Source organism: Tamandua tetradactyla, chromosome 5 (assembly GCF_023851605.1).
Source record: "Tamandua tetradactyla isolate mTamTet1 chromosome 5, mTamTet1.pri, whole genome shotgun sequence".
In the NCBI taxonomy this organism is placed as follows: domain Eukaryota; kingdom Metazoa; phylum Chordata; class Mammalia; order Pilosa; family Myrmecophagidae; genus Tamandua; species Tamandua tetradactyla.
Window position 1 is genome coordinate 153,861,242 of NC_135331.1, and position 19,586 is coordinate 153,880,827.

Below are 19,586 nucleotides of genomic sequence, written 5' to 3' on the forward strand. Positions count from 1 at the left end.
CTTGGTTCTGCCATGAGGTAATAAAGTTTCATAGATCCTGAATCTTCTTGGGCTTACATATCTCTTGAATTTATGCTTGTTGCAATTTCTCAGTTGCATCATTCAGGCAACACTAGTATATAGAATAATTTTAGCATGACTCTACAGATGTATATGTATAATTTTATACTTTATTAGTAAAGAATATATTTATAGATAAATTTTATTTATTTATTCTTTAATAAAATTTTACATCTTTATCCCAGGCACTAACTCAGCGACTAGGTAGAATTATCAATGGACACATCGATCTTGATAACAGAGGAGTAATTTTTACTGAAGCTTTTGTAGCTCGACATAAAGCACGCATCCGTGGCCTGTTCAGTGCTATTACCCGGTAAGCATGTTTTAAAGTATATATATTTTTATATTTCTTTTATTATTAGTTGCAGTTTTTTTCAAAATAAAATCTCATTTGGTTTCCCAGTTATTAAACAAATGTAAGGTAAACTTCTTTGAAATGACAGTGGGTATTCCAGAACCTTCAAATCTAGCCTGACTTTGCTATTCCCATTCCTTTCCCCTCCCTATCTTCCCTACCCTCATGATCCCAGATGCACTTCTTCAAACATAGCTTAAAAACTGCTGTCTAGATCAGTATATGACATCACCCTGGAATCACTGAAAGAACTGAGACATTGTAATTATGTGATCTTGATCATGTAAATCAGTCACGTAACTCCTTTGCGCCTAAGAGTCTTCTGAAAAATGCTTAATTGGAGCTAGAAAATTTTAGTATCCTGTTTTAGTTTGCTAACGCTGCCAAAATGCAATATACCAGAAATGGGCTGTTTGAACAATGGGGGTTTATTAGCTTACAAGCTTACAGTCGAGGCTATGAAAATGTCAAATCAAGGAATCATCAAGATGATCCCTGGACTCTTTGGTAAGATGGTAAAGTACATGGTGGGGTCTGCTGATCTCACCCTTCTCCTCCATTGCCTCCTTGCTTTCAACTACTTCCTTCTGTGTCTTTCTCTCTGAGTGATCCTCTGAATATCATCCTCTTATAAAGGACTCTAGTAAGAAGATTAAGACCTACCCTGAATGAGGTGAATCAAATCTTGAGATCCTACTCGCCAAAGATTCTACTTACAAGGGTCTACACCCACAGGAATGCATTAATTTTTTTTTCATATACTGTATGGCAGGGTCACATTTCATTCATTTTTCCATGTGACTATCACATTATTGCAGCACCAGTTTTTCAGCTTTGTTTTTGTTGGTTTCTTTGTTTGTTTGGGAAGTATATGGACCAGGGTCTCCCACATGGCAGGCTAGAACTCTACCATTGATCTACCCTCGCACTCCAGGAATGCATTAATTTTTTATTTATTTATTTATTTTTGCATGGGCAGGCTCTAGGAATTGAATCTGCATCTCTGTCTTGCATTAATTTTTTTTTTTTTTTGCATGGGCAGACACCAGGAATCAATCCTGTGTCTCCAGCATGCAGGTGAGAGTTCTGCCATTGAGGCACCATTGCACTGCCCTTTTTTTTTTGCTTTGCATTGATTTTAAGAACATAATTTTGGGGGATCCATAAAAGCCTCTAAACCTTCATATACCCTTTCTACCAAACAGTATTCTAAAACTCAAATGAATTACAATGTTACTTTTAAAATCACTTTAACTTTTCTAAAGTAACAGTTTCTGAAATCTTTGGATCTCTGCAACAAACTCAAGTGTAGAATTCAGAAAACCTGCATTCCCAGTTATCTTCCCTTTCTTGTGTCATCAACTTTATTTCAGTGGCTTTGTGTCCCATCAGCATTGAAAAATGTCCAGAATTTTTCCTTCTAAACAGACCTCCCTGAGCTCCATATTCCTCTCCACCTACCGCCCTTTCCTTAACAGTTAACCTTCTGAAGGGTTGATGTCCCAATCACCATCTCAATTTTACCTTCTGGCACTTTTCAGCTCACTCATCTGGCTTCTACCACTGACACAGCAATGGTGATATCAGTTGTCAATTACATTAAATCTACCAGATACTTTTTTTTTTCTGAAAGCACCAGCGATGTTTACTTCTTTTGATTTTTTTAATGGTTTTTATTGTGAAAAATAACATATATACAAAAAACAATAAATTTCAAAGTGCACCACAGCAGTTAGTTACAGAACAGATTTCAGAGTTTGCTATGGATTACAGTTCCACAATTTTAGGATTTTCCTTCTAGCTGCTCCAAGGTACTGGAGACTTAAGGAAATACCAATATAACAATTCAGCAATCATACCCATTTGTTAAATCCTATCTTCTCTGTTATAACTCTGCTTTCTCCTTTGACCTTTCTCCCAATCTTTAGGGTAATTTGGGCTATGCCCATTCTAACTTTTTCATGTTGGAAAGGGCCGTTGGTAGTATGGGATAGGGGGATGGAACTAGTTGATGTTTTGCAAAGGCTAGCCCCTCTGACTTTCAGGATATCTGGCCTCGGAACCCATCTGGAGGTTAATAGGTTTTTGGAAAGTAACCGTAGTGCATGGAACCTTTATAGTATTGTAACAAGTACTTTCTGTTCTTATTTTACTTGACTTTGCAGCAACACTTAACTCCAGTTTCAGCTTCCATCTTAAAATGCTCTTCTCTTCTTTTTTTCTTTTTTTTTTTTTTTCAACACTGTACTTTACTGGTTTCTCAAAAGAGAAACCAGTAAAGTTTGGCTTTAAAGTTTGGCTTTTAAAGCCAAAAGTTTAGCTATAACTTTTAAGTCACCTTTTCTGGCTCTTTCTCCTTTCTTTTTAAAAGTTTTGTTTTAGCCAATCTTTTCTTCTCATTCCTGCACTGTCTTCCTGAAGATGATTTTACCTCTCTTTTAAGTTTCAGATTCATATTACATACATACACAGCATCTCTACTTAAATATTTTACAAATACCTCAAATTCAATATATTTAAAATAAATCATCATGTCTGGATCACACCCTACTCCCACCATTCCCAGCTGAATTTATTCTATTTGTGTTCCTGCTACTACTAAAGGTTATCATCCAGTTGCTTTTGCAAAAAATCATCATCCTAAATACCAGCCTTTCCCTCACCTCCCATGCCTTCCAGAATACTAAGTCTTTTGGATTCTACATTCTATGTATTTATATAATCTTTACTTCTCTGATCATTTCCACCGTTTTTTTACCTGGACTGTTTGAGTAGAGTTCTCTGCCCAGTCTCCCTTGTTGTATTCTTACCACCTTCGAGACATTTTTCATATAGCAGTCACAATTTTTTCCTTTTATCATTCAACAAATCAACAAACATTGATTGAGCATCTAAAATATACCAGGCAATAGAGGTACAAAAGAAAGGAAAAAAAAGATATCCTCTTAATCTGCAGCTACTCTAATAAAATTAATTTTTTTAAAAAAGACTCCTTCCCTGAGAAACATAGTCTTGAAAGAAGAGTTTGCAATCTAATGCAACAGTTTTCTGTTTATTTTGTTTGTTTTAACATTCTCAGATTTACAGAAAAGTTGCAAGTATTGTCATATATGATTATAATACAAACGTTAAAGTCAGGAAGTTAACATTAGTAAATTACTATAGTTCGGTGCTCAGTTCCCTTTCTGTTTTTCAGATTGTTCCAGTAATGTCCTTTATAGAGAAAGGATATGGTTCAGAATTACATATTACATTTAATTGTTGTATTTCCTTCATCTCCTTCAATATGGAGCAGTTACTCAGTCTTTCCTTAACTTTTATGACCTTGACAATTTTGAAGATCACGCAAATTATTTTGTAGATTCTTCAGTTTTGCTTGTCTGTTGTTTTTTCATACTGATAATTCAGCTTATGTATTATTTGACAGGAATATCACAGAATGTCATTGTGTTCTTGTTATTGAATCTTCTCAGGTGGCACACAATTTGGGGTTTTCCAATTACTGATGATGTGTATTGTGAGCACTTAATGAGGTGTCTGCCAGGAGTTTTGTAAAGCCTCTCATTTTTGCTTTGTTATTAATAAGTGTTTTAGGGAAAGACTTTTAAACCATGTAAATTATCCTTTTCTTCATCAAACTTTCATTTTCTTCCTTTATTTAGATCACTATGGACTCATAGGCTCCTATTTTATTCATTGGGTTATAATCCATTATCATTATTTAGGTTTTCAAATTGGCCCTGATTTAGTGGGAGTCTATTTAGGCTATCTTCTGTTTCATTTTGACATTTCCCCATCATTCTTGGAGCTCTTCCTTACTTTCTGGTACAACAAAAGCTTCCAGGCTGCTCATACTTCCTGTCCCAACCCTGAAATCAGCCATTTTCCCAAGGAATCTGTTTCCTTTTAGTAGAGAATGGTTTTTAGAAACCAAGATCTATACAATAGATTGTTCTTTGCCATTTGGTTGTTGCTGCTCCCATGCCCACTCAGCAGATAAGCTAGTGAATACACAAAGGTGTATATATGCATCTAGATATCTACATTTCTGCATCTTTTTTTTTTTTTCACATGGGCAAGCACCAGGAATCAAACCCAGATCTTCGACATGGCAGATGAGAACACTGCCTACTGAGCCACCGTGACCCACCCTGCATCTTTATATGAGTTCATATTGATACCTCTATATGAGTTCATACTGATACCTCTAATTCCAGTCCAATACCATAAATTTTGTTCTAGTTTTCTCCTTTTCCATATTTTAACTCACTCCAACCATGAAGTGAGCTTCATTCTAGTTTTTTCCTTTCATTCTGTTTTCTCCTTTTCTGTATTTGAACTTCACTCAAACCATGAAGAACTTAGTACCCATAATCTTTAATATATTTACTTTATGATATTCCAGTTGCCACCACAGCCCACTTACCCATATGGATGCCCTCCTCACCACATATAGGCACTGATGGCCTGTACCAGATCGTCCTCCTAAGACAAGAAACCCGTTACGGTGGTTGTTTCTGGGGAGAGAAACTGGATGGCTGAGTTGTATAAATGAAGTCAGCGTCATTTTTCACTACATGGCAGTTTACCTTTTGTGTATATGCTATAGTTAAAAAATATCTAAAAGCATATTTTTCCTACTGCAAATGTTTACCTTTTTTTCTTTAAGTATTATGCTGAGTATAATAAGGTGCTGCTAGACTACATGGCTCCCAGATCATACCTTTTAATGCATCATATCTTCATATTGCTAAAATTTGCCTCATAAAAATACAGAACCCTCCCTTCATAACTTACTTTAGAAAAAATACCTACATTTCTGGTCAAAAAAAGGGTTTGTATTCATGGTTATAATACATAGCCAAAAAGAAGAGCAGGAAGTATTTACTGAGCTGAGCTTGCAAGATATGTAGATATACTAAATTATTGTATTATAAATTGAAATAAAAACTCAGCAATGATTCATTGTACAGAAAAATCTAAAAATTTTAACTTAACTGAACATTTATTGTTTCCCAGTATAAGTTAATTACTTTTTTTAAGGGATTTTGTTCAAGTAAAAGGGAAAAAAACACAAAAAATATAAAACGTGAGGGGTTTTTCTTTATTTATTTTGGTGATTAAATTTTTTTTTGTCAGTAATACCTCATTAAAGCTGTTTAAAGAAAGAAGTACATGGGCATTACAGAAAATACTGATGAAACAGAATATTTAAAATGGATCCCTCCTAGGAATCTACCCTAATCTTAAAGTTATCATACCAGATGGCCTGGGAAACAATAAATGTTCAGTTAAGTTAAAATTTTTAGATTTTTCTGTACAATGAATCATTGCTGAGTTTTTATTTCAATTTATAATACAATAATTTAGTATATCTACTTATCTTGCAAGCTCAGCTCAGTAAATACTTCCTGCTCTTCTTTTTGGCTATGTATATATCCAATCTCATTTTTCTTCAAAAATGGAATCATATAATATTTACCTGTATATTCCCAGGCTGGAAAAGAGCCTCCCAGGCAGAAAGAACAGAATGAAGAGAAACAAATGCAATAAAGGGGAGGGCAGATACTCAGATATCACTAAATCTGAGGTTAAAATTTGGCAGATTGGGATGTTAGTTCAATTTCTCTGATGTTTCAGTTGCTTAATTTTGATTAAAGATTTAAAATATGGTGCAATTTTGGCTTTTTTCCTTTTAAATTAATCTGTGTTTTTCATAGACTATCCTAGTTCCTTTTTTAAAATTCATAAAGTGTATAACTATAAGTAAGAAGGCTTTGTTTTGTTTGTTTCTTTCCTTTCCATAAAGGCCTACAGCAGTAAATTCTTTGATTTCAAAATATGGATTTCAGGAGCAGCTTCTTTACTGTGAGTTTGATTTATATGTCACTTAATTAGCTACTGAATAGATTTAATTTAAAACATACTATTTTATTGCTTTTCCTTCTTTTCATCTTAAAATGTAATGTAACTAAGATATTTCCTCGTTTAAAAAAAGATCTTATAAGCCAATTTTTATGTATGTATCTATTTGTTGTACCCACCAAACATTTAATACTGACTGTCCCCAGAGTGGTAGAATAAAAAGAAAAATTCTATATATATATGTATGTTTCTGTGGGTGTGTGGGTATGTATGTATATGTATTTGTGTATAAAATCTGTGGTCTGCACATATATACATATACACGTAGAGAGTAAGATTTAAAGTGTGGGATTAAGAAAATTTTTACTTTTCTTCTAGCAACATTTTCTAAAGGTTTATAGCAATAAAAATATATTTACAGCACTCAAATCACCTAGTAATATTCCCCAAATAATTTTAGAACATTGTCTTTTTCATGAGTGTGTGAAGTTCTTACTGGTTTTGAGTTTGTTTGGTGTTTTGTTTTTAACTTTTTAGAATAATTTTTTAAAATGGTAGTTTAATCTTTCAACTCAGATGTCTATGCAAACATAAGAACTAAAATAAAGAATGGAAAAGAAATTCAAATATGGAATCAAATATTAATTTTCATTCACTTACTGTATTGTTCAAAATATGGATTTAAAATTTTGTCAAAGACAGATTTAAAATTAAAATGTATCATTTTGGAAATAAATCGGGAATTGGTGGGATTTCATTATACTAAATTTTTGCAAATTAACAATAGGTAGGTATTGATCAGAGTTTAGGATGGACTTATGTTGTACAATCACACTAAATTAAGAATCATGTTTTGCACTCTATTCACAAGGAGAAATGTAAACTTTTCTGATAGATTTTAATTTATTTAGCATTGAGTCTGATATGTAAACTAGTATTTATTTCTGTTAAAGACTAATTTTCATAAATTTTTCTTTGTTCCAGACATCTTTTGAATATATTTACTGATGCACTTCTTAATACCTACCTTCTATCTGCTTTGTCTATTTTAGGGGATTTCAGTAGTTAAAATAACATAATTGCTAATTTAGTTTAATTTTCTGGTTTAAGTAAAAAGCATAAAATTGGTGTTAATGACAGTACTGCCCAGTTTTCAAATGGCACCAGTCTTTTGATGATGACTATGATGATCGTGGTGATACTTAACAGTTATTGAGTAAAGTCCTTGTGTGCCAGCTACTATTCAAGGCACTTTACTTGAATTACAACAACCCTATGAGATAGTTATTGTTATGATCCCTAGTTCATGGATGAGAATTAGAGACATAAGGAAGTTAGTGATATGCCCAGTGTTTTACAGCTAGTAAGTGGCAGACTTGAGGTTTGAACTTAGGCGGTGTAGCTCTAGAATCCATCTGCCTAACCATTGCATCATATTTCTCTTATACGTAGGGGTGAACTGTATTGCTTCAGTTTAAACAGTGGAAATATATTAACTTATAAAAATGCTCATGGCCGTATCTCACCTTACTGATTCTAATAGGGTCTTGTTGTCTTGATTCTTCTAAATACTAGAATTGAACACTAGTAATTCGTGTTATCTGTTCATGTTATCTGTCATCTGTTTGTGTTATCTGACTAAAAGTATTTAGTCATCACTTAAAAAAAATCTTGAGATGAGTAATGGCATGCTATTTTCCTACAATCAAACAAAAAATTCAATATGTTAATATTAACTAGTTTTGAGTTACAAGTTTAGCACCTTTACCAGGTTGTCAAAATTTTCCTGAATTTATTTATGACCGTAGTATTTTTTTTTTTTTTTGAGTGCATGGTCTGGGAGTCGAACCTGGGTCTCCCGCATGGAAGGTGGGCATTCTAATCAATGAACTACCTGTGCACCCCTTTAGTGGAAAAGTTTGTCAAAAATGTCTTCATTTATCTAGGCTACTAAACTTTAAATTGCTTTTTAAACATGTAGAAATAGCTAAATTATGAAATTATAAGTATTTTACTTTTTGAGATTTATATCTGCTCTGATTTATTTGTATTTGTATGGATTTGTTTTAAGCTGTACTTGAAGAACTTGTAAATAGTGGACGCTTACGAGGCACCGTGGTTGGTGGGAGACAGGATAAGGCCGTTTTTGTCCCTGACATCTATTCCAGAACACAGAGTACTTGGGTGGATTCCTTTTTAAGGCAGAATGGCTATCTAGGTAACTATTTTTTTTCTTTGAAACTGATACTTATTTCCAATACTAAATAAATTCTTAGAAAATAGTATGCTAATCATGGAAGTCCAACACTTTACTATTGGCAAGCAGATTACAGTGATTCTTTTTGAATGCAAAAGTGGCCTTAGTACACATTTAGGTCTTGAAACTGAATTTACTTCTATAGCTATTGAGTAGTTGTTATTTAGAAAAGCCAAAAGCTGTTATTGTTACCAACTTTTCAGTGATATTAAGTGGTTTTTCTGCCATTTGAATAAAATTGATTGATTGAATTCATTCATTCAGACAGTTAACAAAAATATATGCATAACTCACTTATTTAATCAATTTTATAGCCCAAATCAAACCACATGGCCTATTAGTTGCTTTCTCAGTAATCAACCTATTTAAGTCATGAGTATTTTTAAACAGCTTAAATTTATGTTAGGACAGTGTGCTTTGCATATGTTTTATTGAATTCTGTGATGTGTCTGTCAGTTTCTTCAACCAACATGGACGTGGATTAGAAATTTGTTATAACTGGTTTTCTTGAATCTGATTATTGAGTGGGTCAGAGAGATTTCTAGTAACCTTGATGGGTGGAATTTTGAACAATATTTTAAAATTTTGTTTTATATGCTAAAATGTTTTCTAGTTTAAATTAGACTGGAAAATTACTTTGTCCTTAATTATCTGATAAAGCATTTTGAAAAATAAATTCCATCTCCTTAATTGTAATAAGCTAAATAAACTCCATGTTTTATTTCTCCACTTAGATCATTAAGCCTTTACCCCCATTTTTGCTTTTATTCCTTTGTGGATTTTTTTTGCAACTCAGTTGGAGAGGGAGTGACAAAGCTGGTATTGAGGGGGTCTTGAGTCAGTTTTTCAACAAATATCTGTAGATATAAAAATTTAGAAAGGCAGGAGAACCAGAGAATAGTCTGTGATACAACTTTTGTGCTGTATTCCTAAAGAAAGATTAGAATACACATTCACAATCAAAGAATTGGTTTTGGTAGACTATAACTTTTTTTCTGAGATTCCAGTTAAATGGTGTGAATAATTGACAATTCTCGTTGTCCTCTTCCAATCTAGAATTTGACGCTTTGTCTAGGCTTGGAATCCCAGATGCTGTTAGCTACATAAAGAAAAGATATAAGACTACACAACTCTTGTTTTTGAAAGCAGCTTGTGTTGGTCAAGGACTTGTGGATCAAGTGGAAGCATCAGTAGAGGAAGCTATCAGCTCTGGAACATGGGTTGATATTGCAGTATGTTTTATCTTTTTCATCTTAACTTTCTTTTAAAACAAATACATTTGTTATTTCACTAATAGATGACCTTTTTAAGAATTAGGGTACCTAAAGGTAATCTTGACTTAGAGAAAATAACAAACATTGTAACAACAAAAATAATCTTATTTTATGCTTGAAGCTGTTCTAGTTTTTGAAGAAGATAATTACCTTCTTCATGTGATAGTCAATATTCAGAATGTATAAGACTCAGATAAATATATATTACTCATGTTAATCCTGCCATTCAAGCCCCATAAATTGATGAGACTTTATACAGTATTTTCTAAGCATATATAATGGTGCTGGCATCAGACATTGTATAGCATTTGTTTTGCCCTTATCCATTAATTTCTGTTAATTATTTACACAAGCTGTTTTAACAGTGATAGTATTTTAGTTCAGTGTTAACCTGCCTTTCATTATCCCAAAAAGATATGTAGGTGAAGAGAAAGAAAAGGCCAATCCATTATTTACCATATCTCAGAATCTCTCTATAAAGCAGAAAACTCCCTGTTTTGAATATACCAGATTCCAGATTTAGGTGTTTATTTTTTCATTAAACAAGTTTTTTTAAGTACCTTCTAGTGTCAGACACTGTTCTACGTGCTGTCGATACAATATCCAGAGAAGTTCCCTGTCCTGTGAAGCGATACTTTCTTTTGGAAGAGACAGTCAGTGAATATGGGGAGGTGATTTCAGATAGTAGAAAGGATGAAGAAGAAATTTATTTTGTGAGAAAGTTATCAGGACTTGCTGATAGGTTGTTTGTGAAGTGAGAGAAGTAAACTAAATGTGACTTGTAGATGTTCTGCTTTTGGTCTGGTCAACTGCTTGGAGAGTGGTACTATTAATTGAGGTGGAAAAAAGAAAGAGTATAGATGGGATTTGGGAGTCTGGGAGAGGGCAGCTATGAATCATGAGTGTTTTTGGTCATAGTAAATTCAAGATGCCTACTAGGGATATAAGTTAGGAGGTTAAATAGGAAGTAAAGATATTATTTCATACCACAGTGATGATGCAACTAGAAAATATAATTTGGACCTTATCAGCATATAGATGATTCTGAAAGCCATTAGACTTAATGTGCTCTTCTACGGAGAGCATATAGATAGCAAATGGTTTATCTGTCTCATATTGCTTTTATATTTGTTTGTTATTTTGTTTATAATTTTAGCCTCTGCTTCCCAGTTCTTTATCAGTTGAAGATGTGGCAATATTGCTTCAGCAGGTGATGAGAGCATTCAGCAAACAGCCTTCAGCCGTAGTCTTTAGTGACACTGTTGTAGTCAGTGAAAAATTTATAAATGACTGTACAGAACTCTTCAGTGAACTGATGCATCAAAAAGCTGAAAAGGTATATCCAATTTCCTTTCATGTACAGTCTTAACAGTATTTTCACAATAAAATTATTTGCTATCTTTGGAAAGAGGGATGAGCAGTATATCCAGAAATGAACACTTTCTGTCATACATCATCTTCCTTTAATTTAGCATTCTGTTCTAATTTGTTACACCAAAAACAGAACAGCTTTTATAAGGGGGAATTTATTAACTTGCAGGTTTACAGTTCTAAGGCCATGAAAATTTCCCAATTAAAGCAAGTCTATAGAAATGTCCAAATTAAGGCACCAGCAAGAGGTTACCTTCACTCAAGAAAGGTCAATGAAGTTCAGGGTTTCTCTCAGCTGGAAAGGCACATGGCGACATCTGCTAGCTGTCTCTCCAGGCTTCTTGTTTTATGAAGCTCCCCCAGGGGCAGTTTCCTTCTTCATCTGCAAAGGTCTCTGATTGTATGAGCTTTGCTCTCTTGCTCTGTTGCTCTCTCCAAAATGCTTCCTTTTTTAAAGGATTCTGGTAAACTAATCAAGACCCACATGGAATGGATGGCATCACATCTCCCTTTAATCAAAGCTTAATACCCACAGTTGGGCGAATCACATCTCTGTGGAGATAATCTCATCAAGTTTCCAGCCTACATTACTGAAGAGGGATCAAAAGAAAAAGCTGCCTCCACAAGATGGACCAGAATTAAAACATGGCTTTTTTAGGATACATAATCCTTTCTAACCAGCACACATTCCTTTTTATTTCCTCTTTTGGATTTGCTCCTCCCATTCTTCATTCCCATCAGAACATATAATTGGAGGAGCAGATTTTATAAATTAAAATCACAGAATTGAAATTAAACTTCACAATTAAATACCATAAGGGCATTTACCCAACCTTAAAGCATTTAAATATGCAGAAACAATATCTGTGGATTATGTGTATAAAAATACAGTATATTTGTCAATCATTATGCAGTATGTTTACTAAATCTAGCAGTGCCTTATTCACCTATTTGGAGTACACAGGCTGTATAATTCATCAAGGGAACACATAATTTGTTATTGTCAAAATTGACTAGTTCCTCATAGTAATTGCTGCCAAATTATTTTGAAGTAGAAGTCATGCCAGGGTTGTTTAATGACTATTCAGTTCATGTTTCTAGTTAACAGCACCATCTACCTATAAAGTCCTCGCTCAGTTAGGTAAAACAAGCCCACTTATCTTAGTTACACTGTTAACAAATTATTAAATATGTAAAGAACCTCTATATATCTGTATTCCTTTTAAGCTCTTAAAAAATAGTCTGAAAGTGAGATAATTTTCTATATATGAAAAGAAAAGCATGAAAAGCAGCAGAGAAGAGTTGAAAGAATACAGGTTTGATAACAGTAAACCTGCGTGTAAATCTCACCCTGTTTACTCTGTTAGTGACTTTGGACAAGTGGAGTCCCAGTATCTTCATTTTATAGGGAAGAATGATGATACCTACTCCAAAGAAGGATAAATGTAATAAATGAGGGATATGTTTAAAATTCCTATTACATGTTAGCTACCAGGTCTTAAATGGCTACTTAACTTTTTATTTATGACTTTTTACCAAAGTAAAAGCTTAACATAATCAATTTCTTTCCTTGTGCTCCTCCCTCCAATCATGAAAATAAGTTCAGAAAAATGTGATTCTATTGTTTGAATTATCAGACAGTAAACATTTTCCTTTAGAAAACCAAAAAGGAAATAATTGCATTTTTACCATGAAAATGAACTTGTCACTAGAGATTATAGAAACTTTCCCATGAGAAAAAACCTATTCCTGAACTTGAAAATAGTTCATTGCTGTTAACACAAACTTTTAAAAAGCAGAGATAGATCTCTAAACATGAGTCTAGAGAGGGAAAAAACTTAATGACTTGGTGTGCAACTCATATATGGTCATTTGAGTGGGATGGCAAGTATGAAGGTTAGAATGAACTTTTTAGTAATTTCAAGTGTGTGTGTGTGTGTGTGTGTGTGTGTGTGTATGTATGTATATATGTATATATTTGCCTACAGAAAAGTGTGTTTTATTTCAGGAAATGAAAAATAATCCTGTTCATTTAATCACTGAAGAAGATCTGAAACAAGTCTCCATTTTAGAAAGTGTTAATACAAGTAAAAAGGATAAAAAAGATGAACGAAGAAGGAAAGCAACAGGTAATGATTATTAATGTGAAAGACTGAAAGAGAGGTGTTTTATTTTTTGCAGTGAACTTTGCATTTATTAGTCCCTTTGAAAGGCCTTTTATTTTGTTGGTTCAACTTTAACTGCTAATATCAAGCAAACCTTTTGCTAATTAATTAAATTTTAACATAAAAGTGTAAATGTTGGTTTACTTATTCTGTTTTCTTTTGTATACACTAATTTTATGATCTCGCCCATCTCTTGTTCTCCTGTTACCCTCTAAGATCCAGCCTTGTAGCCAAACTCATCTTAAGGCCTTTGTGCTAATTGTTCACTTTACCTGAAATTCTGTCTTCCAAGCTTCAAGTAACTGATTCATTCTTGTCATTCAGAACTCAGTTTAAATGTAACTTCCTTAGGGTCATCCCTAACAACCCAGAATAATAGCCACAGTCATTCTATATCATCATCTCCTTAGTTTTTTACATAACCTTTTTCACTGTGATGTGTTTTATGGTTTGGGAGTCTTATCCAGATCATTTATTGTTGCATCCCCAGTGCTTACAGCATTGTTTGGCATATTTTAAGTGCTCTATGAATATGAAATGAATGAATTTCTCAAAGATATATATATATCTTTTATATATATAGATAGATAAATATATAAATATATATATTTAATTTAGAGTCACTGGACATTATTCTAGGTAGTACTGATATACCAGTCACCTGCATTTGAAAAGTGACATGCATTTTCTGCGCTTTTAGTAGTAGGGACAATTTTAATTAATGTCATATCAAAATTAAAGAAATTAGATATTCAACTTTTTTGTTAATAAATACAGCTACACTGGACCAATTTTAAAAATTGAATGTTTAGTTTTACGGGAATTCACTCCCCATTTCTTTCAGATAATCTCTTTCCTTTTCCACAGTCTTTCTGCAGAACCTTTCAATGGTATTTTGAATTTCCTCCCTATTCTTCTGGGAAAACTTGAATAGTAACAATTGCTATAATGAATCATAGTAATATTGACAGCATTGCATATTTTAATCGTATTATTTGAAGATGTTGAAAATTAAAAATTGACCTTAATTGATTGTACTTGGGTCAGAATAACAAGTCTCTTTTATTTCTTTCTAAAAGTTAAACGTCTTCTGATATTTTGCTCTCATTGATAGTGCTATTAATATTATAATAATCACAATGCATTGAATAACGTCAGGCATAAAAGTCCTTCCCATAAAAAATTTAATGCCAAATGTAAAAGCACACTGACTTTAGGCTTATGCTTTTGAAAACAGTATTTTTCCATCATAAAAGCAAAGGGGAAGGTAAATTAGTACAACTTTTAAATATGCTATGTGAAATCTACTAGAACTTAGAAAAAGATCTTTAGCTTCTATAACTTACTCTTATTGAAAAAGTGTAAAATTTTATGAGGAAATATTGTCAGTATTTTTCAGTTTAAATTCCATCTTTAGATAAGTATTTTATCTTTTAGAATATAGTTAAAAGTCTTTCTAAAATGTAGTTATCTAATAGTAGACAAATATCTCAATAGCATTTTTCACTTTTGCTTACAGTGTTTGACTTGTTTCATAATTTTTCTAAGCTTTATTTAGCTCTAATTGATGATTGAAGCAAATTTTTCTACTCAAGAAATTTAATATTTGTAGTCAACATTTATTGAGCACCTGTTATGTGACAAGCATGCTTTAACCCCTGGGATACAAACAGTAATGAGACATGCTCCTTGCTCTCAGGAAATTCATAATATGAATGGGTGGAGGATGAGTCAGGGTGTCTACTGTAAACATGATAATAATCTTTCAACCTGAAAGACAAAAACAAATCTAAATAAATATATGAAGTGTTGTAACATGATGATATCGATGAGGCTCTGGTAACAGAGATGGGGAAGATCTTGCAGATGATTGAAGAAGAGGTGAACGAATGAATTTGGGCAATAAAAGATCACACAAAGTTATGGAAAAGAAATGGTATTAGAAGGAGAAACACTAGACTAAGTAAATTTCTTCAACAAATTTCATATTACTTTTTTATTGATCAGATTTACTTATTTTAATAAAGAAACTCCACATTTAAAAAAATTCTAAAAATTTGGGGGTCTAAGGGCAGTTCAGTGGTAAAATTCCTGTCTGCCATGTGAGAGACCTGGGTTAATTCCCGGCCTATGTACTTCCCAAAACAAACAAATAAATAAAATGAAAACAAATAAATATTTAATAAGTGGTGCTGCAGTAACAGGATACTCACATGGACAAAGAATGAAATGTGACCCCACTGTACAGCATTCAAAAAAAAGCTAAAAATTTATTTAATTAGCTTACCTTTTATTTTCCTGCTATAAAGTTAAATGTAACAACATGGTATTATCATTTTCTACAAATAGAAATTTAATTAAATAATACTAACAATATTCTCTACCAGAAGGCAGTGGAAGTGTGAGAGGAGGTGGCGGTGGCAATGCGAGAGAGTACAAAGTTAAAAAAATCAAGAAGAAAGGAAGGAAAGATGATGATAGTGATGATGAATCTCAATCCTCTTATGCTGGTTTGTAGCCTTATTTTATTCATCTGTTTTTTGGCATTTGATTTTGTTTAAATATATATCTTTTAAGATGCATATAATTAGGTATGTATATTTATTCACAAAGTTCTTGTTTTGCATGGTTCCAGTGTACACTTATTTCAGTTACCATGATTCAGTACCCCACCAGTACCCCAACAAATTTCAGCTACCACTGTAAGTAATTGCATAAAGTACAAACTTTGCTGGTTGTTCTTTAATCCACAGATGACTAGTAAATAATTGATCAGATGCATACCATGATCAACACTTGTCAGTGATCAATGGCTACACATTTTATATTCAGTTTATATCTAGACAGCAAAGCATGCAGTTATATTGCCTCCTTGTCTCCCAGTGATAAACCCATGTGACATTTTTAGAAACAGATATTCAGAAGAAGGAATTGGCCAACAAGGATGAAAGTAAGCAAATTAAAAGTGATAATGCTAGAAGTAAAATTCTGTTCAAGCACAAATGGAGTTATAAGAGATATAGTTGATTATGGGAGTCTTAACACTGCTACTACTCAGGATTCTAGATAGGAGCTTAATGAAGGTGAACTTACCAAGATAAATGAAGAAATTGGTTTTGACAAAAAGGATAAAGATGTCCCAGAGGAAGTAAAGCTGACAAAAAATTTCACATTAAAGGAATTCTTGAAGACATTTCATTACATTGAAAGGGCAAAGAATAAAATACTGAAGCTGACCCAAAATTAGAAAGGCATGACAATTTCCCAAGGCATAGAAAAGATCAGTATTGTAAGTTAACATGAGGATACATAAGTTTTTTTTTTCTTTTGGGTGCATGGTCCTGAAATCTAACCCGGGCCTCCTGCGTGTAAGGCAAGCATTCTATCACTTAACCACCTGTGCACCCTGACATAAGTTTTTATAATGAAAGAAAATAGTTTCTTTATAATGTGTTAAAGTGTACTAAAAATATAAAATATTCATTTTGATACTTTTTTCATTTCCCTATACATTTATAACCAAAGGAAGAGAGATTTTAATGTTTTCACAAAAATTTTTAAAGATTTCAGAACAATCATAACTTTTCCCTTTGATTATTAAGAATACTTTGTATGATTTCAGCACTTTGTATGATTTGTGCACGGTCATTTTTATAGTCTCACTCCACCATACAAAATAAATATTACATTATTTTATGAAGAGTAGATTTCTGCAAATTTAAATAGGAAACATTAATTTTATGCACATTTAATTTTTATGGTAGTACTTAACTGGTTGCTTGCCCGTATCTAAGTAAGAATTAATTATGCATCTTTTTTCTTAACCTTGTTAGTGTTTAGATTGTCTGCAAAATGCATCTTTTGTTTTCTTAAATAAAATTGTATTTTTTCTTTTAAAAATATGAAATATATGAAACTCTGATATCTCTTCCCCTCATCTCCATCCAAAGAAAAAGAGATTTTTTTAAAAAGCCATAAATGATGATTATTTGAGATTTCTATTTTACCTCTTCCATGGAGTTCATTATATATGGGCTAGAGCTGTGGGCATGCAATGGCATGGTTTCAGTTGTTAATGTCCTGCTCTTGTAATAGCACAATTGCTTAAGATTCTGCTTGAAAGTATTCTCTTTTAAGATAGGTTAAAATAGCTACTATTCTTGTGCATAAACCAATATTAATTAAAGGAAAGGTATCTTCATAGATAGTACCAGCTCCACCCTTATTTTAAATAGGATCAAGACTATCCTTATTAGGGTTTCAATTTCTCATTGATACCTGAATTTCTCTGTTCCCCATATGCATTAGGGGTGGGATGAATGGGCATCTAGCAGAATAGCTCTCTAATATCTATAATCTTAAATACTTACTAAATTAGGCCTGTGGAACTTTGTGTATAGATTATGGAGTGGGGCTATAAAAATAGTAAACTATTCTACCTAAAAAATGTAATTTCAAGGCTGTTGAAAAAACGCTGTGTTATAACCTCTGAAATGAGAGATGAAATTGGGTTCTCAGCTAAAATTTGAATCAGCTCAATGTGAGGAATTACTAGAAAGAAATATAATAACATATAAAATGTATGCAGAACCAAATAGGAATATGATAAACTATTTGGTGTGAAAGATAAAGAACAGAAGGCAGGTTACAGAAGGGTAATACTTGGCTGTCTAGTCTAAAGCTATGATCTCAACTCCTTAGATTTTCATGCATCATGAAAATTTTTGAGCTGTTCTATTTTTGTTTGTAAGACTTAGCTTTTAGAATTAGAATTGGAACCTAATTTAAATGAAAATAATCGCTTATACCTTTACAATTTCTACTGAAATAGTTAGCTTTGTCTGCAAAACTTATTTTTCCAAGTACATGAGTAGGCATGACATTTCCACAATTAACAATTATTTCCAACATTTTTGCTGCATACAAATTTTCCTTGGTATAGAATTACTTTTGGAGAGCAAAAACACATTATGAGTATAAAATTATGAGGCTTTTTTCCCCATAATATGCCTTTCTCAGAAGGAGACAAAATTTGGCTTAATTCTGGAGTTTTGGTTCATATGATTATAATCACCTGCTTCTGGATATCTTATGTAAATTATTTACAAAATGATTTGATTTTTAATAAATACTTATTTCTATAAAGAAGGAAATTCTGCCAAGTATTCATTGTTTAACAAAGATAAGTTATCTCTTCCTAAAAGATTTTTTTCCTGTCTACTTGATTGTTTTGATTTCCAAATGTTTGTATCACCCTAGGTAGATGAGGGGAAATTTTTCTTTTTATTATCATTCATAGAAAAAAGTTGTTTTTTAAACAAAGAGAAAATTATACAAGAGAAATTCTACGATGTATCTTATTTTAAAATTGCTTCCATTGGTTATTACTCTTTGGCTTGGCCTTTGGAGTAGGCAATAAAATATTTTCCATATTAAATATATTAGTGAATCTTATTTAGTTTTTTGTTTACTCATTTGTTTTCTTGTTGTTCGTTTCTCCCATTATTAATATCTTTTATAGGAAAGAAGAAGCCAGAGATCACTTTTATGTTCCAGGATGAGATTGAAGATTTTTTAAGAAAACGCATACAAGATGCTCCTGAGGAGTTTATTTCTGAACTTGCTGAATACTTAATAAAGTATGTCTTAAAATGGATTTTTTCTATTTTATGATAGAAATTTCAGTGGGTTATTAACTAAAATATTTGCCATAGAAACTATTTAGGTATTTTTCTTCCAAAGCTTAGAACTTAATCCAGCATCCAGAACTCTAGATTTTGTTTACCTACATAGGCAGTTCAGTTCAACATACATGTAAGTGCTTTGGGAAAGGCAGCATGGGAAATACAAGGCAGAACAGTCTAGTCAGGGAGAAAAACCCCAGTACTAATCAATGGTTGCTCTCTTCCATTGCATGGAACTCAACATTTAAAAGGAAAAAGAGACTGTTTTCTACCTTGATTTGACAAAGAGCAAACAGTTTTTACTTTTAAGGAGAAAATAACAAACTGACCTCAAAGAGAATAGGTTTAGACTTCCCTGCCTTTTGTAAATGAGCTAATCTAAATTTACTTTCTACAAAATTGAAGGGAATTGCCCATAACTTGATTTTTGCTAAATAGCCTAATCTTCCCTCAAGTTAGTCCCAGTATGTAAGCTTCTATAAATGTAATCCAGAAGCTCAATGCATATAACTTTTAGTGTTTAGGAAATCTTTGCTTTTGTAGTAAGAGGTT

The 19,586-nt window shown here is 32.7% G+C and overlaps 1 protein-coding gene across 2 annotated transcripts in view; it reads left to right on the forward strand.

Annotated features, from left to right (window-relative positions):
* UFL1 (UFM1 specific ligase 1) overlaps nucleotides 1–19,586 on the forward strand; it is a 38,566-nt gene that overhangs the window by 8,981 nt on the left and 9,999 nt on the right. Inside the window, exons 6-13 of one of the 2 annotated variants that reach the window (XM_077162429.1) lie at nucleotides 246–376; nucleotides 6,228–6,286; nucleotides 8,355–8,501; nucleotides 9,597–9,772; nucleotides 10,971–11,150; nucleotides 13,194–13,314; nucleotides 15,738–15,860; nucleotides 18,872–18,989. In XM_077162429.1, the coding sequence (XP_077018544.1) occupies nucleotides 246–376; nucleotides 6,228–6,286; nucleotides 8,355–8,501; nucleotides 9,597–9,772; nucleotides 10,971–11,150; nucleotides 13,194–13,314; nucleotides 15,738–15,860; nucleotides 18,872–18,989 (1,055 nt within the window). The remainder of the gene's footprint in view (nucleotides 1–245; nucleotides 377–6,227; nucleotides 6,287–8,354; nucleotides 8,502–9,596; nucleotides 9,773–10,970; nucleotides 11,151–13,193; nucleotides 13,315–15,737; nucleotides 15,861–18,871; nucleotides 18,990–19,586) is intronic. The other variant, XM_077162430.1, reaches the window with a different exon arrangement.